The following is a 27386-nucleotide window of genomic DNA, read 5'->3' as shown; positions in this document are numbered from 1 at the left end:
TTTAATATAACATTGTCTGTTTGGTCATAAATCTATCAAAGAGAAAAAGAAGTGGCAGTGTAGTTATTTATTAAGCCACATTAACATATGCCAATTTTTGCGTATTTTAGGAGGCATATCAATTACGGGCACTGGAGTGCTATTGCAATGATACGCAATGATAATGATGACTATTAGCAGTACTATCTAGTCACTTCTGATTGGTTGATTGCGTATTGACCCCTGTACTTAAATCATTGCCGTTCCGCCTGGTTTATATCAAGTTAATCCTTCTATTCCCATTACTCACTTGACATTTCCATTTGGACTACTGCAGAAAGGAAGATTACTATTTGATGGGTAAACAATAGATATATTAAGCCTGATTCATGTTCATACGTACGCTCGTTTGCGTAACGCAACTTGTGTGAAATAGCTCTGCACATGCCCAGAGACGGACACGATGCCAATGAATGCAATTCATATCTGAACGCAAGTTACGTATAAGTTGCATTCGGAATTGAGTCAGACTCCTTGTGTTCAAGCAGGGTAATGTGACTTTAGCATTTACTACTAACCCTGTCAAGCCACATATCTACGCTATCATTAGGCGTCTAAGAGGGGATATGATTATTATGTACAAATACATTCAGGCTCAATACAGAGAACTTCATGGGAACTTTTTACCACAAGGACTATACACAGGATACACAGTCACCCCCTAAGGTTAGACGAGAGAGGTTTCACAACCAGCAAAGGAAGGCGTTCTTTACAGTAAGGGCAGTCAAGATATGGAATTCACTGCCAAGGAGGTTGTGGTGACAGATTAAATTGATATGTTTAAGAAAGGGTTAAAGAATTTTTAGCAGAAAAGTGTATCCAGGGTTTCGACCATTAATTAAAATGAAGGATAGTAGTGGAACCAGGGAGAAATAAAACTGCAATATCAGGAGGGATTTTTCCAGATTGAAACAGCTTTATCTGGATCAATTTCAAATATAAGTGAGGGATTGCAGTAGGTCCAAAAAATGTTGAACTTGATGGACTGGTGTCTTTTTTTTAAACCTCATCAACTATGTTACTATGTTACTATAAACTAGCACACACATTGCCCAAACCCATAAACCGGTCAGGTGACCATATAAACCTACTTGAAAAGTTACTAATTCCATTCTATGGGGTGAGTGATCCCTTTTTATGATATTGTAAGACTAAAATTTATATTTTTAGAGTATTTTATTTAACCCCTTGAGTGCTGATGGGTTTCTCACCCATGTGCAGAGATTGTTTGAGCGCAACACATGATTACATATTGCCTACTAAACAAAAACTATCAGCAGGCAATAAATAAACAAGAGTATCCCCAGCTTTCCTGCTTCAAAGAAGAATACCCCAAGAAACACAACTTTACTATACCTTCACAAACATGAGTATGTACTAAATATGTTCCAGTGTTAAGCAAGCATATGCGTATTGGTTTTCACAAAGTTTGTTGGTTCAGTGTTTTTAGACCTTTTTGTCAGATGTAGCTATGGTATATTGAAGTAAAATTACAAGCATTTCATAAATGGCTTTTATTGACAATTACATTATGTTTATGCAAAGAGCCAATATTTGCACAATATGAGTCTGTCCCTGATGTTTTTCCTGGAGAGGAATGGCTTCTTTGCTGGCCTTCTTGACACCAGGCCATCCTCCAAAAGTCTTCGCCTCACTGTGCGTGCAGATGCACTCACACCTGCCTGCTGCCATTCCTGAGCAAGCTCTGCACTGGTGGTGCCCGCAGCTGAATCAACTTTAGGAGATGTCCTCTCTCCTTGAAGTTCTTGATGATCCAATAAAGGGCTGATTTAGGTGCAATCATACTAGCAGCAATATCTTTGCCTGTGAAACCCTTTTTGTGCAAAGCAATGATGACTGCATGTGTTTCCTTGTAGTTAACCATGTTCAACAGAGGAAGAACAATGATTTCAAGCACAACCGTCCTTTTAAAGCTTCCAGTCTGTTATTCTAACTCAATCAGCATGACAGAGTGATCTCCAGTCTTGTCCTTGTCAACACTCACCTGTGTTAACGAGAGAATCACTGACCTGATGTCAGCTGGTCCTTTTGTGGCAGGGCTGAAATGCAGTGAAATGTTGTTTTTGGGATAAAGTTCATTGTCATGGCAAAGAGGGACTTTAACATTAATTGCAATTCATCTGATCACTCTTCATGACATTCTGGAGTAAATGCAAATTGCCATCATAAAAACTGAGGCAGCAGACTTTGTTAAATATAATATTTGTGTCATTCTTAAAACTTTTGGCCATGGCTGTAGATTAGGACGACTCTCACATAAGGCCTATGCTTTGGAATTTAGTGATTTTATAAACTGTGCTAAAAGTAATAATCAGATTGATAACGGTTAGCACATTGCATAATCCTCTTAAATAAGCCTTGTATTAAAGTTTCCCTGTGTATTAAAGCTTTTATCCAGGAACAGAACACTGCACCACTGGAACACTACAACACCATAGCAGGGGGTGTTGAGGGGGCTAAATATGCCGTTTGTCCACCCACAGTCTCTGCTGCTCTGAGCATGCATGGGGCCTGTGCAGTAAAGCTCTGTCGGGGTTCACTGCACTTGCTCTATGATTTTAATAGATTACATGTAGTGGCACAACTACCATCATTGTAGTGTGTGCGGCAGCTTCGGGCCCCTGTAGCAGCTGCACACCCTGCAACAGTGGTAGTTTGGCCAATGCATCTATGTCCATATAGCAAGATATTTTGTATTTAAGCTGCAAAGTGTTCCTTATCTATGATTAGTATATATCAAATTATTGAAAATTTGCTTATGTATAATTACTGACACCAAAATGGTAGTAAAATTGCTTTAGCCCCACAATGTAATTTTAAAAAAATGTGCTGCAGTAATCTTTACAGTAGACTATGGATAAATGTTGTGGAAAACGTAACCACAATAGGACCTGTCCAGCAGGGAAAGGTACATAGAGGGTTAACGATCCTACTGTTACCTTGAGAAAGGAGTTTACACACAAATGCACACGGTGGCTAAGTGGTTAGCACTTCTGCCTTACAGCACTGGGGTCATGAGTTCAATTCCCAACCATGGCCTAATCTGTGAGGAGTTTGTTTGTTCTCCCAGTGTTTGAGTGGGTTTCCTCCGGGTGTTGCGGTTTCCTCCCACACTCCAAAAACATACTTGTAGATTTATTGGCTGCTATCAAATTAACCCTAGTCTGTTCCTCTGTCTGTGTGTGTGTGGGTATTAGGGAATGTAGACTGTAAGCTCCAATGGGGCAGGGACTGATGTGAGTGAGTTCTCTGTAGAGCGCTGCGGAATTAGTGGCGCTATATAAATAAATGTTGATGATGATGCACGACATGGATGTGATTGCTGTGGTGTGTGTGTATAAATGGATTTTGGGATCTGGTGGGCGGGGCTTCCGACACTGGCTAGCAGCCAGACAATAGTGAAGGATTGTGGGAGTAGTTAGTGTGTCAGGAAGCTGTAGAACCTTTTATGTTTGTGTTATGCTATTTTATGCTGAATATAAAACAGCTACTGCTCAAGAAGCCTGGAGCAAGGAGACTCTTATTTGGTAATTTCCACAATGTTTTTTACTGTTTTATACACACTGTTCACCAACATGTCCCTTCATTTCTATCTCAGACTTCGTGTGTGAATACAATAATTATTCATATTTCGGAAAAAGCGCTCTTCACTGTTTCAACTTCCTCTGACTTTTCTTGTTCTTGTGGCTAGTGCATGTTTCAGCAAATTGGATCTGTTATAAAGACTGGTCATTTCTCTGTTCTGGGTTGCAGCCTTGAACACTGAGATTGGAAAACAAATCTGCGTTTGCTACTACTGACTACTTTACGCAATTCTGACCAAATAACAGATTAGAGCTAAGGTTTAGTTATCCTGTGGTAGTTTCTGAGAGCAGCTACTACATTTTAAGTAGTATGAAGATGATGGTGGTCACAGATTCTTTCTTTATATGCTTTGATTTCTTACCGCTCTGCTGCTGCTACAATGGTGTGCATGGAAAGAGTGCTTGGTGTATTTTGTTATTCCTTCAACTAAGACATGATTGGAAGAAACAAGTTGCCTAGTGATTGGGCATTGTGTAAGATATATCAAAGAAAATATCCACAAAAAAAACCATACAAAAAATCACTATTAAACACAACAAATCTAATGGTAAGAGAATTAGTAAAACTGGGTACACACTACAGAAAATTTCTCTCGATGCAATATCATTAACGATTTTACCAACTGAAAGTCCATATCAGCATGCTGGGTACACATTACACACATGCGGTGGCTTAGTGGTTAGCACTTCTACCTCACAGCACTGGGGTCATGAGTTTGATTCCAGACCATGGCCTTATCTGTGAGGAGTTTGTATGTTCTCTCCGTCTTTGCGTGGTTTTCCTCTGGGTGCTCTGGTTTTCTCACACTCCAAAAACATACTGATAGGTTAATTGCCTGCTATTAAATTGCCCTTAGTCTCTCTCAGTGTGTGTGTGTGTGTGTGTGTGTGTGTGTGTGTGTGTTAGGGGATTTAGACTGTAAGCTCCAATGGGGCAGGGACTGATGTGAATGAGTTCTCTGTGCAGCGCTGCGGAATTAGTGGCGCTATATAAATAAATAGATGATGATTTTACAAAATTTAACTTCAGGTCTGTACTTTTCAACTGTCATAACCATCGGCTGAAACGATCATGACTCTGTAAACTCGAGAGATCTGGTCATGACTGCATACACACTTCAGAATTTGCACAACATTGTTTCATCATTTATAGAGATTATTGGTCCGTTTATAAAATCAAATCCAGCGATACGATGTTCTTTGGAACGATAAAACATGACCGGGGGGGTGTACGCACTAATTCAATATTGGACCTAATGGCCGTTTATTGTGTGATTGGCACGATAATTGGGTGAAAATCCTGTAGTTTAAGTACAGATCTTCCTTACATTTGTTTATATACATGTACAAATGTAACCAGATAAACTCTATAGATTGCTGTAGATGGAACAAAGTAGAACATACACAAGTTTCCTAATGGACAAGTAACCAGTAGACATTATCTGCAAATTTCATATGTAGCCATAATCAGTACGGAATCCATATACAAGAGTTTTACTTACGTTTAATGCATTCTTAGCAGCTTCTGCTTCTGATCTGCTATCAAAACTTACAAAACCAACAGGCTGTGGATCAAAAGAGAATGTAACATTAGAAAGAATATCAATATAAATAAATGGTGATGATGATGATGATGAATATCAATGTATCACATTGCATAATTAATAAGGCTTATTTCTGAACTGCAAAATAATGCAGAACGGCAGTGCTTATTTGTGCTAGTGCCCCTGTTTGTTCCCCAGGGTGCAGGTCACTTCAGGATCCTTGCAACTGCCCCAGGAAATCAATCAGTGCCTAGTTTTGCAGATCTATCTGAAATGTGCATGGGGAAAGCCTGAAAATGTTATTTCAAAGTCCAGCATGCTGAGGGGTATATTTACTAAACTGCAGGTTTGAAAAAGTGGAGATGTTGCTTATAGTAACCAATCAGATTCTTGTTATCATTTACACAGTACATTCTACAAAATGACAGCTTTGATTGGTTGCTATAGGCAACATCTCCACTTTTTCAAACCCGCAGTTTAGTAAATATATCCCTGAGTCTTTATCACCAACCTCACCCTTTAATTTAAAATTTTACATTCTGCTCCTAAATGCTGCACGATTTAGCTTCATTTCTGTCATATATTGGGACTTTGAGATTGTCTTAATTAAGTGTGAATGTTTACAAAATGTTGCTCCAAGTGTGCCTAGAAATGCAATAAGTAGGTGCAAAATGCGTGCTATTCAAAATATAGGACACGGCCTACTTTCCAAAAGCTCAAAACTCCCGCAAAATATCTTGTCCCGCAAAGCAAAACCTCAATTTTGCACATGGGTGTGTAATTAGTCACTCTCATGCAAATAATTCATCCACAGCAAGGAATACTCCTGGTCCACCCATCAACTATTGAACCCATGTGGACAGGGACATCTTGATCTGAAAATCCATGTGTTTATCTGTAAAAACTGATGGATTGTGCAAATGCAGATGCACGACATCCCTAAACAGCATCTCCTTTGAGCTTTGCATGTTTGTGCAAATGAGTCTTCATTTATTTTTTTCAGTCGAATGGTAATTTATCTGATATTTATTTGCTAAAATAGGAGACGTTATTATCCTTTCACTCAATGGCTTAACCCTTCTGTGGATTTCTGTAATGTACTGCAATTGGTTTGAAGGTTCTGCAGACATCAATACAATATACATTATTACAGATAGCTGTTTTCACATTGTGTTTGGTAAATTTATCATGGGTTAATAGCATAGCTTGTATACAGGCTGTGGAAAAATCACATATAAAACAACTTCCACCAGACTTTCTATACTGACATTTTAGCAATTTAAGCCAAAGTGTTGATATGACTCATAGATTGGAAACTTGGCTACAAGTAAGATGCAGACAACCTTGATCCAGCCAGGACTCATCACTAATTTAAAACGTGTTCCCATGGTACTTTTGTGATTTATCTAGATATCAATATGATATAACCAGATCATAATTTAAATAAATATATATGATTGAACTGCATATGCTTTTTTGATCAGCTTAAGAATGGATTTTATCAAGACCCATAATTGTGCAGTGAAATTGAATATCACATGAACTGCTTGTGCAGGCCAAGAAAGTTATTAGAAAATCTTTCAGTACCTGGTATTTCTTTCAGTGAGCTGATAATGAACACTGGATGACCATGGGTGAACTGTCTGAAGGCATAAATGTGATGTAGGAAAGTGGCTATGTTCACTATAATGGCTAAGTGAGGTACGTGTATATAACTGCAGTGTTTGATGGGTAGCAGCTGGTAGTCACCAGTGCATGAGCATTCAGGAAACACAGTTGATTTTAGGACAACGGTAGACATGCTTGAGTGTCCATAAACATTTTTTCCCATTTCATATAATGTTAATTTATTTTTAATCCATATTCAGAAAATATGGCATTAAGTCTTAAAAGTACTGTTTTATAGCCAAATTCACATAATCTAAAATAATTTTTGCCAACTTTTGCTGTTTAATAACATAAAAAAAATAGTAGCATTATTGCTAAAATGTATTATATTTATTATTAATATAATTAAAAAAATTGTATTCATTATTTGACATTAACAATTTTATGGGAGTTCTACTGAACACTATTCAAATTTTGTAAGTTATTTTAGCCACTTCCTGTTTTAAATCACTTTTGTTGTGTTCTACTCTGACAGCTGGTAAACAGGTACAAGCAGCGTTTATGTCCAACTACAAAACAGCTTACAATATACTTAAATAAATCACTTTTTTTTATTCCTTCCTGTATCAGTCACACAATTGATTAAACAGCTGCTTATACTATGTAAAACGATTTCAAGCAGTGCTTTTCCTGCTAGCAACAAATATAGAAGATCTTCTTTCCTAGCTGCGTTTCTGTTGCGGGGGAAAGCGGTTACGTAATTCCACCTTTGTTAGTGTTAGTTTTCAATAAAAATTAGTATTAACACTATTTATGATTTTAAACCTACACATGGCCATACTTAACATGGGTTATACACTCAAGAAATTTACTTAAATATTATTTTCTTTCCTACATATAGTTCTTTATTGTATACAACCTCGGAATGGAGTTTCAGAGATGTGTAGCTTGTTAAAAATGTGTTTTTCTTGGTCTATGGAAATGGGCAAGAAACATCCTGCCAGACAGGAAAGGTGTGTGAGACAGTCATACTGGTCACTTTATACATAACATTGCAAATCTGGCAAACAAGATTGAAGTTGTTCAGAGTTGTGATATAACTAGTCATTCAACAAGGAGTTGACTTTAGCAGTGTTTTCCATATCTTCTTTAGCACAGGTGTATTAATTACTGACTGACACAATGTAACAGTTCCACAGGTGGTATAATTATTACCCTTATCACCTGGAAAACCTGCACTGTTAGGGGTTATGGGTCCTGAGGACTGAGTTTGAGAAACACTGGAATATAGCATAGTTGCCTTCTCTCCCAGAATGTCCAGATGACTCCCGAATTTTTGGGAATTATCCTGGACTCTAGAGCAAGGCAACATCCCGCATCCTGCTCATTTCGCTAGTAAAGTGAGTTGGGGCAGGGCTAGCATCATACTGACCCCATCCCCTGCTGTAATAGGACAAAATTGGTGTAATTTGGCAGAAGGGCGAGTTTAATGACACAAATCACGAGGCCACACCTCCAAGACGCAGCAATAAGATCTCCCCTCTTGGACGGGAGATCTTCAAAGTTGGCAAGTATGGAATATAGTCACCACTACTTTGGCCAATAATCAGTTCACCTCAACTGATTCCCAAGCAGCACTATTAAAGGCACACTATTTTAATAGCTGCAAAGTAATGCAAAGTAAGAGATCCTAAATTGAAGTTCAGGTTGTACACAGTCATTCAAGTACTACAATGCAATATATCACAATGAATTTCATAACAATTACTAGCAAAAGCTAAAAGAAAACCCCATCTTGTCTTACCTGCTTTGATGTGAGTTTTATTAAAGAGCCTTCATAACCCTGGAAAATAAAATAGAAGATGCATTAATTCAGCATCTGAGCACTACAAATAAGTGTTACAAGATTTTTAACAAACTTTTTGTTACAAATAATAGATACATAGTAACAGTGTGCACAATACATCTGCTGCTCACAGCTTATTTATTTACAAAATAATAGGTTTAATATTTTATGTGAGTGAGAAGCATTAAAGAATATATGCACTACCATACTATGTATTGCCTGGGTAAGAAGACACAACAACAGGTCAGCAGAATAAATATAGCGTAAGAACACATATGATCTACTTTCGGCATTAAACAATACTGACAAGGTGACAAAAAGGTAAGTTTCACATAATGTTTATATTTTTTCAAAGCTTCACCAAAGTAACATGGAGATGGTACCTTGATAACGCTTTGAAAAATGAGAAACGATCATTGGCGGGAGACTCACTCCTTGTCACCTAATCACTTTTGGTTTGTAGACTATCTGAATACAGGACTGATTTTTTTTATTGTATATGACTGATATGTACATTTTAACTATTGGGCACTAAGGACATCATTTAGAGTTGGACACAATTTACACTGAAATCGTAAATTTCAATGTAAAGTGTAACTTGCATCTCGTAATTTGCACAGTATTTTCAGTGGCGACTTATAATACTGTGCAAATTGCACAAACACACCCCTTTATCTGCCTTATGGGCCGGCGTGCAAGTGTATCATACACAGTGCCCTGTAAAGCAGATGATAAACAAAAAATAAAAATGTAAAAAAAAAAAATTGTTCTCCATCCCCCAAACAGCATAAGGGTTGGTTATACTGTTTGGGAGAGCGTGTACAACATTTTTTTTTTACAAATTAATATTTGTTCACTTGGTTTTTCATACACCAAGGTCTCTTGCACCAGCTTGAATGCACCCGCAAAAGATACGTCTCCTAGCGACCTATCTATGTTTTCTTTCAACTCAAAATAGCATGTAACATGCATGAACAACCCTTTACATTTCTAGGCTCGCCCCGTTCCAAGTCTCTAAGCGCAGAGAGGTGCAACGGGGAGATCCACCTCAGTCCGAGTGCAAACTGAGGCAGATCTTTGGCCAAAAGTGCTTTTTACGCTGAACAGAAGGACTTGTGTCCGACTCTAAATCAGGCCCTAAATATTTTCCCATATGATTACTGAACATTAAAAGGCCCTCTATGTGTTCCCCCTTCCCTTTAACTCAATGATGTGTTTAACATAGCAATGTATAGTTAACAAATAAATAAAGAAACTGCATTACTTTTTACAGTTTTATTTAGTTGTAGTACATTAATTAATCATGTCCCTTGGTAATTTCCCTCGTGGCTTCTGTGTAACCAATCAGATAATAAGTACCTTAAATGGTCTGAATAATAAGTACAGCTCCCGGGGTTTGATATCTAAAGGCAATCCACTAACAAATAGTGTCCTCACCTAAAAGAGAAAAAAAAGCGATAATTTGAGAATGCATGGCAGATATTTATCACTGTTGTGCATACTTGAATGCACAGTATATGAAGACATTATAGTTATCATACAAAGTATCAGAAATGGAAGTTAGGATTTTTCAGGTCAATAAATATGTGAGAACATTCACTTGTGTTTTCCCTTCTGTCAAGCAGAATGTATCTCTTATACCTTGTACCTACTCAGGTAGAAAGAAAGGCATATTAGTTGGATAGATAGATTTGCACCTGTCCTCCTTAGAAATAGAGACTATGGTATATACAACTACCAAACCAATGCACTGTATTACATTACTGAGATGGTGGCTTTGTGTCACACAATGGAAGCTTAGCCACAGCATTAAAAGCAGAAAACAGCTTTTCATTGCTCATATTTAAAAATGCAAAAGAGTGATTGGCTGGGGATATTTGAGGGTAAGATCTTAACTTGAGAAGGCCTCACAGATTTTTAATCTTGCTCAGAGGACTTTCAATGGAAGAGCGACACATACAAAGTGTTCAGCATATGTGTGTATGAGAAAACTATATAATTAATAACGTAAAACTGAGATACCAGACGCACGAATGAATCAGAGTCAATATTGTTTCCTTACTCGCATGAGTTGTTTATTTACAATATGAGAGTCAAATGAGCAAGTAGACAACTGTCATTAGGAAATATGTAGGCTACAGGAACACAGGTACGCTATTTGCTTGACATAAATTGCATCCAAAGAAAGTACAGTATAATCTGAATATCACTTTTCTATTTTTACAATTCAAAGTGCAAGACTTTTCCTATATATTTTAGATCTGTGTGGGAATATCTTGCTGGAAAACATATGGATGCTTCCTTTACTAGTAAATGCAGTAGCTAGTAGCTTTAAAGGGTAAGTATAAAATAAATCCTAATCGTTAGTTAGATGTATTCTATTACAGAATGTATCTAACTCATACTTGCCAACTCTCCCTGAATGTTAGGGAGACTCCCTGAAATAGGGGTGATCTCCCTCACTCCCTGAAGAGTCTGGCATTCTCCCTGATGCTGAGTCAGTACAAGACGTGGTTGGCTTCGCCATCTGTGGCATGATGACACAGTTCAGAAATTGTGTCCTGTGTCCATGTATTGATGCCTATGGAGGTGGCCATTTTCATGGAGACCAAGATTTAATCAAAGACTGACAGATAAGACAATATGACTTCAGTAATGGGAGACAGAAATGTAAAAGACACTTCAGTTTCTAGAGATTCATTAGCTGCTTTTCTTTAACGCATAGTTGTCTACTCTCCTGGAATGTCTGGGAGACTCCTGCATTTCTGGGAGAGCAGGGCGGCCTCCCGGTTCTTGCCCCCGCAATAGATAAGTGACGGGGGTGGGTCTTAATGACACAAATATTGCATCGTATTAGCCCCACCCACTGCTGTAATTGGCTAACATTGTGATAATTGTTTAGGGGGCAGGACCAAAATGATGCAATTCGTCGAGCCCTACCCCCGCACGCCCACCTCCCCTGGGATCTCCCTGAAGCCAACGAGTAAAAGTTGGCAAGTATGATCTAACTAGTACCATTTTGTGCATAGTCATGATTTTCAGTGTAGAGTGCTTGTAATCCTCTGCATACGCCCAGCCCCCATCTGTTTCATATCAGTGGTGTGAACCAGCTGGACAGTATCACTTCTGTCTTTTGTGCTGCATAATACTGTTGTATTTTATGTTTGTAGTATGAACTCCAAGGTGGGCATGATTTAAGGTCTGTTTTACCAAACTGCAATTTAAAATATGTCTTTGTTTGGTTTTCACACCATGCAATTTATTAAAGTTAAACCCACCCACCAAGCCACATATGTGGCTTCTGGACCTGTGATGAATACAAAGGTGGAATGAATAAAGTGGCAGTTTGCAAAACTGTACAAAAAGAAGCATCATCAGCATAACGTTAAATTGCATCAGGCCATTTGGATGCACAATGACGCGCCTTCTAATAGGCATATGTTAAATCTGTGCAGGGTTAAATCAGGAGCAAAAAATGTTTGCATCCTATTGATGGCGGTTTTTAAGTTGCATGATAAAACATACTTTGATATAACTCCCTTAGAATGTAATGTAGATTTATTGATGGTGAGCATCTTGATCCACTGACCAAATAATATTGGATAACATGTCCAGTGAAGATATCAGGGTGAGTGCTACATTGTAGTGTTTCCCCCTTAGAAGGAACCATGCTACCATATATAGATGCACCTGCACAGCTGTAAAGACTCTGGAACTTGTTAATAATAACAATGACTTTACCAAGAAATTTCTGGGAGGTCTGTATTGCAACATTGCACAAAATCTAAGGATTACAACTTGTTTCCAAGATTAACTGAAAGGATTTCAGTAATTCACGAATATTACGTCAAATTTGTAGAGTAGATAGTAATTTTGTAGAGTGTATAGCATTTGCGTAGACTATTGTGAAATGCTAAACAATCGGTATACATAATGCAAATAACATTTATGATTACTGTACACATACTAAATGAAAACTATAATTAAAGATATTGATTAATATAGTCCTCATTTTCATGTCTGTCATGGTACAAGTTTATATATATATAGTAGGTGTTGCTGTTAGCAGCTGATCAAGCAAAATCTTCAAGTATTACATGAATTAACATCACTACTAATGAAACATCTACAAGCAAAGTGAACCACACTATGTAAAAAAAGTTTGCAGTTGGAATGTTCTCCTCATATTGAATGATTACATAGACTGTGTACAGCACTGCGTAACATAATAGATAATTGGTTTTATATATATATATATATTAACTTTTATTTATAAGGTGCCACAAAAGATCCAAAGCACCATACATGACATTTACAGTAGTATACAATAAACAGACAGCAATGATCCATGACACATTACATAATACATGAAAACAAAATAATACAAAGACTAGACATTGTTTGATTAAACAAATAATACACAGATAACCTGGTAATGCAGGTCAAGCTATAATGGGAGAGTGAGTCAGAGCGATGGTAACATGAAGCAGGCCTGAGCTCAAGAAAACAGGGCTAGGGGAGCATCCTAGAGGTACAGAGGGTGATGGATAGGTAGAAGGAGAACACGAGGAAAGTTGGCCCATCATGTGAGAGCTTACATACTAAAGCAGTGGTTCCCAAACTTTTTCAGTTCGCGGCACCCTTAGAGTCTCCAAATTTTTTCAAGGCACCCCTCCAAAATAATTACTGAGCAGTCGTGTTTTAGAAGTAGTTGGGTCAAAAAAATGTAATAAGTATTTAGGTCACGACAGAAATACTTATTTAGTTATATGCAAAAATGCACCTCTGCATCCAGGCACACTGCCCCCTCTGCATCCAGGCACACTGCCCCCTCTGCATCCAGGCACACTGCCCCCTCTGCATCCAGGCACAGTGCCCCCCTCTGCATCCAGGCACACTGCCCTATCTCACGTTGCCCCCTCTGCCCTCTGTCACGCTGTCCCCTCCTCTGCCCTCTGTCACGCTGGCCCCTCCTCTGCCCTCTGTCACGCTGGCCCCCTTCTCTGCCCTCTCTCACGCTGTCCCCCTCCTCTGCCCTCTCTCACGCTGTCCCCCTCCTCTGCCCTCTCTCACGCTGTCCCCCTCCTCTGCCCTCTCTCACGCTGTCCCTCTCCTCTGCCCTCTCTCACGCTGTCCCCCTTCTCTGCCCTCTCTCACGCTGTCCCCCTCCTCTGCCCTCTCTCACGCTGTCCACCTCCTCTGTCCTCTCTCACGCTGTCCCCCTCCTCTGCCCTCTCTCACGCTGTCCCCCTCCTCTGCCCTCTGTCCCCCTCCTCTGCTCTCTGTCCCCCTCCTTTGCTCTCTGTCCCCCTCCTCTGCCGTCATTCTGTCCCCCTCCTCTGCCGTCATTCTGTCCCCCTCCTCTGCCGTCATTCTGTCCCCCTCCTCTGCCGTCATTCTGTCCTCCTCCTCTGCCATCATTCTGTCCCCCTCCTCTGCCATCATTCTGTCCCCCTCCTCTGCCATAATTCTGTCCCCCTCCTCTGCCATCATTCTGTCCTCCTCCTCTGCCATCATTCTGTCCCCCTCCTCTGCCATCATCCTGTCCGCTCCTCTGCCATCATTCTGTCCCCCTTCTCTGCCATCATTCTGTCCCCCTCCTCTGCCATCATTCTGTCCTCCTCCTCTGCCATCATTCTGTCCCCCTCCTCTGCTACGATCCCTCTCACTCTGCCCCGCGCCAGGTGCCAGCCACAGAAAGAAGAAAGAAAACAGGAACTTACCAAGCCACCGGGCGCCGGGACCCAGCAGCCTCCTCTCTCCCGCAGCTGTCACTGACGTCGATATTCAGTGACAGCTGCGGGAGATAGGAGGCTGCTGGGTCCCGGCGCCCGGCGGATTGGTAAGTTCCTGTTTTCTTTCTTTTTTCTAGGTCTGGCCCGCGGCACCCCAGTGACAGCGCCGCGGCACCCCTGGGAGCCGCGGCGCACAGTTTGGGAACCGCCGTACTAAAGGGAAGGGGAAGACAAAAATAGGGTGGCACAGAGTAAGGGAATGGAGGTGATAGCCGATGCAACGGAGATAAGAGGAGGGTTTGAATAAAGAAATTAGTGTTAAGGACACGTTTGAAGCTCTGGAGAGTAGAGGTTAACCTGGCAGGGTGTAAGAGATCATTCCACAGGTAGGAGTGGGAAGAGGCAGTCAGTGTGGTAGTGAGGCAGCAGTCGTTGGTAGAGAAGGGGAGGTGGCAAGGAGTGTGGTTGGAGATGAGTTTGGAGCTGTGGGGAGGGAGTTGTTTGAGGGATTGTAAGTAAGGGTGAGGAGTTTAAAAATAATTCTGTTGAACATGAGGAGCCAATGTAGAGACTGTCAGAGAGGAACAGCAGAGATAGAGCAACAGGAGAGAAAAATAAGGCAGGCAGCAGTGTTATAACTTCCAAGAAACAGTCAGTGCTTTGTTTTTTTTTGTGTTTTAGCAGAGAGGTTCGGAAGAATAAGTAAGGAGAAGTATCCCTTACATTTATCAAAGAGTAGGTCGTTAGTGACCTAAGTTTTGGTGGAGTGAAGTGGAGGTAGTGAGATCCATATTAGAATGGGTAAAGGAGGGAGTAAATGAGAGAAAGAAGGTGAGGCGGTTGTAGACAATCTGTTCGAGAACTTTGGAGGAAAAAGGAGGGAGATAGGGTGGTAATTAGACAGAGAAGAAGAGTCAAGGGATGTTAGGCAAGTATCCCAAACGTAAACTCCTAGAACAGGCAGTAGGAGATTTTCGCTTATAACAGCCGCCTTTCCTGTAGAGCGAGTATTGCTCATAGGTACTCAGATGTCCTCAGGTCTTTAACTCTAAGTAGTAGGATCTTATATTTGGCGAGTGCAGTGCTGGTGGTAGGAGGATACCTGGAGACGGGACTGAGTGTGGGGTGGACAAGGTAACTGATGGATAAGCAGAATCCAGTAAGTAGGCAGAAGTCAGGGCTACAGGCGTTCAAGCAGAACAAGGTAATTAGGCAGAGGTTAGGGCAAACAGAATCCGGTAAACAGGCAGGGGTCAGGGCAACAAGTGTTCAAGCAGAATTCGGTAATTAGGAAGAGGTCTGGGTCACAAGCAAATAGCAGAATCCTGTAAACAGACACAACAGAAGGCAATCAAATAGGAGCTGAGAGTGTCAGGAACAAACACAAGCAGGTCAGCAATCAGAGGTTTTGAAGCTATAACCAGCAGGGAGGCTAAGCCCTCTATGCCTTAAACACAATGACAAAACTTGACTCTCACCAGCGATAGTTTTCCCAAACAAGGCTAAACAAGTGTTTGTCACTTCACATAAAGACTTACTTAGCATTTCCTGCTATCAGCAAACATACTTCCTTTAGCAAAGTTACAAAACACAAATAATGACACTTCCATACCAAACATATCCCAATGTAACAAGATAAGTGCATTTCCAATTATACATTGGTGCCTGCACTTCTGATTGAAATACATTTCTACAATAAATTATTTCTACATGATCCATCCACAAATAAGTTATTTATAAGTGATACAGTCACAGATAAATTAAAGATAAAAAACATTTTGAATTTATAGTATCGAATATTACAAATGGAAAAATACATAAATCAGCTTTGCAATACACACTGCATTATGAAAATACCTTTTCATTAGAATTCTGACTAGGTAGTTGCTGGTGTGAGATTTTGTAAAAATAAGATATCAGCAACTGCCTAGTCAGAATTCTACAAACAAGTATGCTGTGAGCATAAGAAAGTCTGTTTTATGTATTTTTTATTGCGCGATATTAAAGAACCAAATTGAATATGTATTAATTTGGTATAATAACTATATTATTAGTTTTTCAATATCATGATAGTTTCCCTTTGAAACAAATGTGTTTCATTTATTCAAAAGATATCATCCATATGCTTTGCATGGGAAACTATTGCTGGTGAAACAACGTGAATCTTACTGCTGGCAGAGGCTACTGCTGACAGTGACCCCTTGCTGTATAGGGGTGAAACCTTATCTCTGACTGTAACTCACATTAATAAATAGTATCATCCTACTAAAACAAAATAAGGCTACCCTTAGACATTATATATTTTGGGGTGGAGAAAGTTGTGTGCAGTTATAGAGCATATAATAAATTCAAATAATTTGCGAACATGATATGTACAGGGAACTCTACCTTTTATCACAACAGATAAGGATCCATTCAGCTACACATAGAAGATATAACTTCAAACAGTATTTTGCTACAGAATAAGAAAAAAACAGGCTGTTCTGTATGGTATGATTAGATTTTTTTTGTACATGAGAAATAGCACTTTAAATAAATACATTACTAGAAGGTCATGTAAGGGTTCCAATAGCTCTACAAGATCAGGTGCATTCTTATCTCACATCTCCTACAAAAAAACTAACAAAACCCTTGAGCAATGAATGGCTTTTTTAAAGAATACGAAACAGAACGTTATCTGGAGGAATGTTTCTAAATCTTTAAATCCTCCTGTGTAATGATTAACTTTTATGGCCCCTACTCCTAATTTGAAGATGAAAGGAAAGGAATCAGGGAGCATATGGAGAGACATGAGTGATTTTGGCAGGAAAACAAATGGTTAGTGATTTGGCAAAGGAGCCACCTTTACTTCTTAAACCTTAAAGCCCTCTTAAAAATATAATGTAAGTACACCCAAAGAGAAACTGCTTGTCTTCTAAATAAAGTAGAGGGAGACATTGCAGAACTATAACTCCTTTAAACTCTAACTCATTTGAGAGTAAAATTAATTAAGTCATACAAGTCCTATGTTGTTTTAGCCACAGACCCAGTTTTAGGGTAAGGCATAGAAGGCATTTGCCCTATGCCCCTAGCTTCAAAGAGCACCATGACCATAATAATGTAAAATTGTCAACTTGTCCATTTTAATTGCTAAAGAATTACCATAAAAAATGAAAAAGTGTCCAAAGGCACTTGGCCACTCCTGGCCATGACCAGCGGGTACCAGGGTAAATAAATACTTGTGCCTTCATTATTAATAAAATAAATATTGCTGTTCCCAATTATGAATAAAATGATTAGAAGTGCTCCCGCAATAAAGATAATGTTTATTAGTACCCCCGCAATAAATATAATGATAAATAGTGCCCCGGAATAAGGATAATGATAAATACTGCCCCCGGAGTAAGCATAATGATAACTACTGCCCCGAGAATAAGGGTAATGATAAGTAGCGCCCCGGAATATGGATAATGATAAGTAGTGCTCCCAGAATAAGGATAATGATAAGTAGTGCCCCCAAAATAAGGATTATGATAAGTAGTGCTCCCAGAATAAGGATAATGATAAGTAGTGCTCCCAGAATAAGGATAATGATAAGTAGTGCTCCAGAATAAGGATAATGATAAGTAGCGCTCCCAGAATAAGGATAATGATAAGTAGTGCTCCCAGAATAAGGATAATGATAAGTAGTGCTCCCAGAATAAGGATAATGATAAGTAGTGCTCCCAGAATAAGGATAATGATAAGTAGTGCTCCCAGAATAAAGATAATGATAAGTAGTGCTCCCAGAATAAGAATAATGATAAGTAGTGCTCCCAGAATAAGGATAATGATAAGTAGTGCTCCCAGAATAAGGATAATGATAAGTAGTGCTCCCAGAATAAGGATAATGATAAGTAGTGCTCCCAGAATAAGGATAATGATAAGTAGTGCTCCCAGAATAAGGATAATGATAAGTAGTGCCCCCAGAATAAGGATAATGATAAGTAGTGCCCCCAGAATAAGGATAATGATAAGTAGTGCCCCCAGAATAAGGATAATGATAAGTAGTGCCCCCAGAGTAAGCATAATGATAACTACTTCCCCGAGAATAAGGGTAATGGTAAGTAGCGCCCCGGAATATGGATAATGATAAGTACTGCCCCCAGAATAAGGACAATGATAAGTAGTGCTCCCAGAATAAGGCACTTGGCCACTCCTGGCCATGACCAGCGGGTAACAGGGTAAATAAATACTTGTGCCTTCATTATTAATAAAATAAATATTGCTGTTCCTAATTATGAATAAAATGATTAGAAGTGCTCCCGCAATAAAGATAATGTTTATTAGTACCCCCGCAATAAATATAATGATAAATAGTGCCCCGGAATAAGGATAATGATAAATACTGCCCCCGGAGTAAGCATAATGATAACTACTGCCCCGAGAATAAGGGTAATGGTAAGTAGCGCCCCAGAATAAGGATAATGATAAGTAGTGCTTCCAGAATATGGATAATGATAAGTACTGCTCCCAGAATAAGAATAATGATAAGTAGTGCTCCCAGAATAAGGATATTGATAAGTAGTGCCCCCAGAATAAGGATGATGATAAGTAGTGCCCCCAGAATAAGGACAATGATAAGTAGTGCTCCCAGAATAAGGCACTTGGCCACTCCTGGCCATGACCAGCGGGTAACAGGGTAAATAAATACTTGTGCCTTCATTATTAATAAAATAAATATTGCTGTTCCTAATTATGAATAAAATGATTAGAAGTGCTCCCGCAATAAAGATAATGTTTATTAGTACCCCCGCAATAAATATAATGATAAATAGTGCCCCGGAATAAGGATAATGATAAGTACTGCCCCCGGAGTAAGCATAATGATAACTACTGCCCCGAGAATAAGGGTAATGGTAAGTAGTGCCCCAGAATAAGGATAATGATAAGTAGTGCCCCCAGAATATGGATAATGATAAGTAGTGCTCCCAGAATAAGGATAATGATAAGTAGTGCTCCCAGAATAAGGATAATGATAAGTAGTGCTCCCAGAATAAGGATAATGATAAGTAGTGCCCCCAGAATAAGGATGATGATAAGTAGTGCCCCCAGAATAAGGATAATGATAAGTAGTGCTCCCAGAAAAAGGATAATGATAAGCAGTGCTCCCAGAATAAGGATAATGATAAGTAGTGCCCCCAGAATAAGGATAATGATAAGTAGTGCTCCCAGAATAAGGATAATGATTAGTAGTGCCCCCAGAATAAGGATAATGATATGTAGTGCTCCCAGAATAAGGATAATGATATGTAGTGCTCCCAGAATAAGGATAATGATATGTAGTGCTCCCAGAATAAGGATAATGATAAGTAGTGCTCCCAGAATAAGGATAATGATAAGTAGCGCTCCCAGAATAAGGATAATGATAAGTAGTGCTCCCAGAATAAGGATAATGATAAGTAGTGCTCCCAGAATAAGGATAATGATAAGTAGTGCTCCCAGAATATGGATAATGATAAGTAGTGCTCCCAGAATAAGGATAATGATAAGTAGTGCCCCCAGAATAAGGATAATGGGCCTGATTCATTAATGATCTGAAATGAAAAGGATTCTTATTTCAGTCTCCTGGACAAAACCATGTTACTATGGAAGGGGTGCACAAATGAGTGTTCTGTTTTGCACATAAGTTAAATTCTGACTGTTTTTTAATGTAACACACACATATCAACTTTAAATTTCAGTGTACAAATAAGCTATCAAGTATTTGTGTGTTACATGAAAAAACAGTCAGTATTTAACTTATGTGCAAAACAGAACACTCATTTGCACCCCTTCCATTGTAGCATGGCTTTGTCCAGGAGACTGAAATAAGGATCCTCTACATTTAAGATCCTTAATGAATCAGGCCCAATGATATGTAGTGCTCCCAGAATAAGGATAATGATAAGTAGTGCTCCCAGAATAAGGATAATGATAAGCAGTGCTCCCAGAATAAGGATAATGATAAGTAGTGCCCCCAGAATAAGAATAATGATAAGTAGTGCTCCCAGAATAAGGATAATGATAAGTAGTGCTCCCACAATAAGGATAATGATAAGTAGTGCTCCCAGAATAAGGATAATGATAAGTAGTGCTCCCAGAATAAGGATAATGATAAGTAGTGCTCCCAGAATAAGGATAATGATAAGTAGTGCTCCCAGAATAAGGATAATGATAAGTAGTGCCCCCAGAATAAGGATAATGATAAGTAGTGCCCCCAGAATAAGGATAATGATAAGTAGTGCCCCCAGAATAAGGATAATGATAAGTAGTGCCCCCAGAGTAAGCATAATGATAACTACTTCCCCGAGAATAAGGGTAATGGTAAGTAGCGCCCCGGAATATGGATAATGATAAGTACTGCCCCCAGAATAAGGACAATGATAAGTAGTGCTCCCAGAATAAGGCACTTGGCCACTCCTGGCCATGACCAGCGGGTAACAGGGTAAATAAATACTTGTGCCTTCATTATTAATAAAATAAATATTGCTGTTCCTCATTATGAATAAAATGATTAGAAGTGCTCCCGCAATAAAGATAATGTTTATTAGTACCCCTGCAATAAATATAATGATAAATAGTGCCCCGGAATAAGGATAATGATAAATACTGCCCCCGGAGTAAGCATAATGATAAGTAGTGCTCCCAGAATAAGGGTAATGATAAGTAGTGCCCCCAGAATAAGGATAATGATAAGTACTGCTCCCAGAATAAGAATAATGATAAGTAGTGCTCCCAGAATAAGGATATTGATAAGTAGTGCCCCCAGAATAAGGATGATGATAAGTAGTGCTCCCAGAATAAGGAGAATGATAAGTAGTGCTCCCAGAATATGGATAATGATAAGTAGTGCCCCCAGAATAAGGATAATGATAAGTAGTGCCCCCAGAATAAGGATAATGATAAGTACTGCTCCCAGAATAAGAATAATGATAAGTAGTGCTCCCAGAATAAGGATATTGATAAGTAGTGCCCCCAGAATAAGGATGATGATAAGTAGTGCTCCCAGAATAAGGAGAATGATAATTAGTGCTCCCAGAATATGAATAATGATAAGTAGTGCCCCCAGAATAAGGATAATAATATGTAGTGCTCCCAGAATAAGGATAATGATAAGTAGTGCCCCCAGAATAAGGATGCTGATAAGTAGTGCTCCCAGAATAAGGAGAATGATAAGTAGTGCTCCCAGAATATGAATAATGATAAGTAGTGCCCCCAGAATAAGGATAATAATATGTAGTGCTCCCAGAATAAGGATAATGATATGTAGTGCTCCCAGAATAAGGATAATGATAAGTAGTGCTCCCAGAATAAGGATAATGATAAGTAGTGCCCCCAGAATAAGGATAATGATAAGTAGTGCCCCCAGAATAAGGATAATGATAAGTAGTGCTCCCAGAATAAGGATAATGATATGTAGTGCTCCCAGAATAAGGATAATGATAAGTAGTGCTCCCAGAATAAGGATAATGATAAGTAGTGCTCCCAGAATAAGGATAATGATAACTAGTGCTCCCAGAATAAGGATAATGATAACTAGTGCTCCCAGAATAAGGATAATGATAAGTAGTGCTTCCAGAATAAGGATAATGATAAGTAGTGCTCCCAGAATAAGGATAATGATAAGTAGTGCTTCCAGAATAAGGATAATGATAAGTAGTGCTCCCAGAATAAGGATAATGATAAGTAGTGCTCCCAGAATAAGGATAATGATAAGTAGTGCCCCCAGAATAAGGATAATGATAAGTAGTGCCCCCAGAATAAGGATAATGATAAGTAGTGCCCCCAGAATAAGGATAATGATAAGTAGTGCCCCCAGAATAAGGATAATGATAAGTAGTGCCCCCAGAATAAGGATAATGATAAGTAGTGCCCCCAGAATAAGGATAATGATAAGTAGTGCCCCCAGAATAAGGATAATGATAAGTAGTACCCCCAGAGTAAGCATAATGATAACTACTTCCCCGAGAATAAGGGTAATGGTAAGTAGCGCCCCGGAATATGGATAATGATAAGTACTGCCCCCAGAATAAGGACAATGATAAGTAGTGCTCCCAGAATAAGGCACTTGGCCACTCCTGGCCATGACCAGCGGGTAACAGGGTAAATAAATACTTGTGCCTTCATTATTAATAAAATAAATATTGCTGTTCCTAATTATGAATAAAATTATTAGAAGTGCTCCCGCAATAAAGATAATGTTTATTAGTAGCCCCGCAATAAATATAATGATAAATAGTGCCCCGGAATAAGGATAATGATAAGTACTGCCCCCGGAGTAAGCATAATGATAACTACTGCCCCGAGAATAAGGGTAATGGTAAGTAGCGCCCCAGAATAAGGATAATGATAAGTATTGCTCCCAGAATATGGATAATGATAAGTACTGCCCCCAGAATAAGGATAATGATAAGTAGTGCTCCCAGAATAAGGATAATGATAAGTAGTGCTCCCAGAATAAGGATAATGATAAGTAGTGCTCCCAGAATAAGGATAATGATAAGTAGTGCCCCCAGAATAAGGATAATGATAAGTAGTGCCCCCAGAATATGGATAATGATAAGTAGTGCTCCCAGAATAAGGATAATGATAAGTAGTGCTCCCAGAATAAGGATAATGATAAGTAGTGCCCCCAGAATAAGGATAATGGGCCTGATTCATTAATGATCTTAAATGAAAAGGATTCTTATTTCAGTCTCCTGGACAAAACCATGTTACTATGGAAGGGGTGCACAAATGAGTGTTCTGTTTTGCACATAAGTTAAATACTGACTGTTTTTTAATGTAACACACACATATCAACTTTACATTTCAGTGTACAAATAAGCTATCAAGTATTTGTGTGTTACATGAAAAAACAGTCAGTATTTAACTTATGTGCAGAACAGAACACTCATTTGCACCCCTTCCATTGTAGCATGGCTTTGTCCAGGAGACTGAAATAAGGATCCTCTACATTTAAGATCCTTAATGAATCAGGCCCAATGATATGTAGTGCTCCCAGAATAAGGATAATGATAAGTAGTGCTCCCAGAATAAGGATAATGATAAGCAGTGCTCCCAGAATAAGGATAATGATAAGTAGTGCCCCCAGAATAAGGATAATGATAAGTAGTGCTCCCAGAATAAGGATAATGATAAGTAGTGCTCCCACAATAAGGATAATGATAAGTAGTGCTCCCAGAATAAGGATAATGATAAGTAGTGCTCCCAGAATAAGGATAATGATAAGTAGTGCTCCCAGAATAAGGATAATGATAAGTAGTGCTCCCAGAATAAGGATAATGATAAGTAGTGCTCCCAGAATAAGGATAATGATAAGTAGTGCTCCCAGAATAAGGATAATGATAAGTAGTGCCCCCAGAATAAGGATAATGATAACTAGTGCCCCCAGAATAAGGATAATGATAAGTAGTGCCCCCAGAGTAAGCATAATGATAACTACTTCCCCGAGAATAAGGGTAATGGTAAGTAGCGCCCCGAAATATGGATAATGATAAGTACTGCCCCCAGAATAAGGACAATGATAAGTAGTGCTCCCAGAATAAGGCACTTGGCCACTCCTGGCCATGACCAGCGGGTAACAGGGTAAATAAATACTTGTGCCTTCATTATTAATAAAATAAATATTGCTGTTCCTAATTATGAATAAAATGATTAGAAGTGCTCCCGCAATAAAGATAATGTTTATTAGTACCCCCGCAATAAATATAATGATAAATAGTGCCCCGGAATAAGGATAATGATAAGTACTGCCCCTGGAGTAAGCATAATGATAACTACTGCCCCGATAATAAGGGTAATGGTAAGTAGTGCCCCAGAATAAGGATAATGATAAGTAGTGCCCCCAGAATATGGATAATGATAAGTAGTGCTCCCAGAATAAGGATAATGATAAGTAGTGCTCCCAGAATAAGGATAATGATAAGTAGTGCTCCCAGAATAAGGATAATGATAAGTAGTGCCTCCAGAATAAGGATGATGATAAGTAGTGCCCCCAGAATAAGGATAATGATAAGTAGTGCCCCCAGAATATGGATAATGATAAGTAGTGCTCCCAGCATAAGGATAATGATAAGTAGTGCTCCCAGAATAAGGATAATGATAAGTAGTGCCCCCAGAATAAGGATAATAATATGTAGTGCTCCCAGAATAAGGATAATGATAAGTAGTGCTCCCAGAATAAGGATAATGATAAGCAGTGCTCCCAGAATAAGGATATTGATAAGTAGTGCCCCCAGAATAAGGATGATGATAAGTAGTGCTCCCAGAATAAGGAGAATGATAATTAGTGCTCCCAGAATATGAATAATGATAAGTAGTGCCCCCAGAATAAGGATAATAATATGTAGTGCTCCCAGAATAAGGATAATGATTAGTGCCCCCAGAATAAGGATGATGATAAGTAGTGCTCCCAGAATAAGGAGAATGATAAGTAGTGCTCCCAGAATATGAATAATGATAAGTAGTGCCCCCAGAATAAGGATAATAATATGTAGTGCTCCCAGAATAAGGATAATGATATGTAGTGCTCCCAGAATAAGGATAATGATAAGTAGTGCTCCCAGAATAAGGATAATGATAAGTAGTGCCCCCAGAATAAGGATAATGATAAGTAGTGCCCCCAGAATAAGGATAATGATAAGTAGTGCTCCCAGAATAAGGATAATGATATGTAGTGCTCCCAGAATAAGGATAATGATAAGTAGTGCTCCCAGAATAAGGATAATGATAAGTAGTGCTCCCAGAATAAGGATAATGATAACTAGTGCTCCCAGAATAAGGATAATGATAACTAGTGCTCCCAGAATAAGGATAATGATAAGTAGTGCTTCCAGAATAAGGATAATGATAAGTAGTGCTCCCAGAATAAGGATAATGATAAGTAGTGCTTCCAGAATAAGGATAATGATAAGTAGTGCTCCCAGAATAAGGATAATGATAAGTAGTGCTCCCAGAATAAGGATAATGATAAGTAGTGCCCCCAGAATAAGGATAATGATAAGTAGTGCCCCCAGAATAAGGATAATGATAAGTAGTGCCCCCAGAATAAGGATAATGATAAGTAGTGCCCCCAGAATAAGGATAATGATAAGTAGTGCCCCCAGAATAAGGATAATGATAAGTAGTGCCCCCAGAATAAGGATAATGATAAGTAGTGCCCCCAGAATAAGGATAATGATAAGTAGTACCCCCAGAGTAAGCATAATGATAACTACTTCCCCGAGAATAAGGGTAATGGTAAGTAGCGCCCCGGAATATGGATAATGATAAGTACTGCCCCCAGAATAAGGACAATGATAAGTAGTGCTCCCAGAATAAGGCACTTGGCCACTCCTGGCCATGACCAGCGGGTAACAGGGTAAATAAATACTTGTGCCTTCATTATTAATAAAATAAATATTGCTGTTCCTAATTATGAATAAAATTATTAGAAGTGCTCCCGCAATAAAGATAATGTTTATTAGTAGCCCCGCAATAAATATAATGATAAATAGTGCCCCGGAATAAGGATAATGATAAGTACTGCCCCCGGAGTAAGCATAATGATAACTACTGCCCCGAGAATAAGGGTAATGGTAAGTAGCGCCCCAGAATAAGGATAATGATAAGTATTGCTCCCAGAATATGGATAATGATAAGTACTGCCCCCAGAATAAGGATAATGATAAGTAGTGCTCCCAGAATAAGGATAATGATAAGTAGTGCTCCCAGAATAAGGATAATGATAAGTAGTGCTCCCAGAATAAGGATAATGATAAGTAGTGCCCCCAGAATAAGGATAATGATAAGTAGTGCCCCCAGAATATGGATAATGATAAGTAGTGCTCCCAGAATAAGGATAATGATAAGTAGTGCTCCCAGAATAAGGATAATGATAAGTAGTGCCCCCAGAATAAGGATAATGGGCCTGATTCATTAATGATCTTAAATGAAAAGGATTCTTATTTCAGTCTCCTGGACAAAACCATGTTACTATGGAAGGGGTGCACAAATGAGTGTTCTGTTTTGCACATAAGTTAAATACTGACTGTTTTTTAATGTAACACACACATATCAACTTTACATTTCAGTGTACAAATAAGCTATCAAGTATTTGTGTGTTACATGAAAAAACAGTCAGTATTTAACTTATGTGCAGAACAGAACACTCATTTGCACCCCTTCCATTGTAGCATGGCTTTGTCCAGGAGACTGAAATAAGGATCCTCTACATTTAAGATCCTTAATGAATCAGGCCCAATGATATGTAGTGCTCCCAGAATAAGGATAATGATAAGTAGTGCTCCCAGAATAAGGATAATGATAAGCAGTGCTCCCAGAATAAGGATAATGATAAGTAGTGCCCCCAGAATAAGGATAATGATAAGTAGTGCTCCCAGAATAAGGATAATGATAAGTAGTGCTCCCACAATAAGGATAATGATAAGTAGTGCTCCCAGAATAAGGATAATGATAAGTAGTGCTCCCAGAATAAGGATAATGATAAGTAGTGCTCCCAGAATAAGGATAATGATAAGTAGTGCTCCCAGAATAAGGATAATGATAAGTAGTGCTCCCAGAATAAGGATAATGATAAGTAGTGCTCCCAGAATAAGGATAATGATAAGTAGTGCCCCCAGAATAAGGATAATGATAACTAGTGCCCCCAGAATAAGGATAATGATAAGTAGTGCCCCCAGAGTAAGCATAATGATAACTACTTCCCCGAGAATAAGGGTAATGGTAAGTAGCGCCCCGAAATATGGATAATGATAAGTACTGCCCCCAGAATAAGGACAATGATAAGTAGTGCTCCCAGAATAAGGCACTTGGCCACTCCTGGCCATGACCAGCGGGTAACAGGGTAAATAAATACTTGTGCCTTCATTATTAATAAAATAAATATTGCTGTTCCTAATTATGAATAAAATGATTAGAAGTGCTCCCGCAATAAAGATAATGTTTATTAGTACCCCCGCAATAAATATAATGATAAATAGTGCCCCGGAATAAGGATAATGATAAG

General features: G+C 38.9%; 1 protein-coding gene across 2 annotated transcripts in view; it reads right to left on the bottom strand.

The window, feature by feature from the left end:
- The window catches only part of RBPMS (RNA binding protein, mRNA processing factor), a 242100-nt gene that overhangs the window by 128630 nt on the left and 86084 nt on the right, over window positions 1-27386 (bottom strand). For both annotated transcript variants that reach the window (XR_012689755.1, XM_075203727.1), the window contains exons 2-4: window positions 10002-10079; window positions 8601-8639; window positions 5147-5209 (exon numbers count right to left, since the gene is read on the bottom strand). Coding sequence is in view for 1 of the 2 variants with exons in the window: in XM_075203727.1 (XP_075059828.1) it covers window positions 5147-5209; window positions 8601-8639; window positions 10002-10079 (180 nt within the window). In the remaining variant the exon portion in view is untranslated. The remainder of the gene's footprint in view (window positions 1-5146; window positions 5210-8600; window positions 8640-10001; window positions 10080-27386) is intronic.

This window comes from Mixophyes fleayi, chromosome 1, assembly GCF_038048845.1.
Source record: "Mixophyes fleayi isolate aMixFle1 chromosome 1, aMixFle1.hap1, whole genome shotgun sequence".
Taxonomy (NCBI): domain Eukaryota; kingdom Metazoa; phylum Chordata; class Amphibia; order Anura; family Limnodynastidae; genus Mixophyes; species Mixophyes fleayi.
Note: the sequence above shows the minus strand (reverse complement) of the source record. Positions and strands in the feature narration are given on the sequence as shown.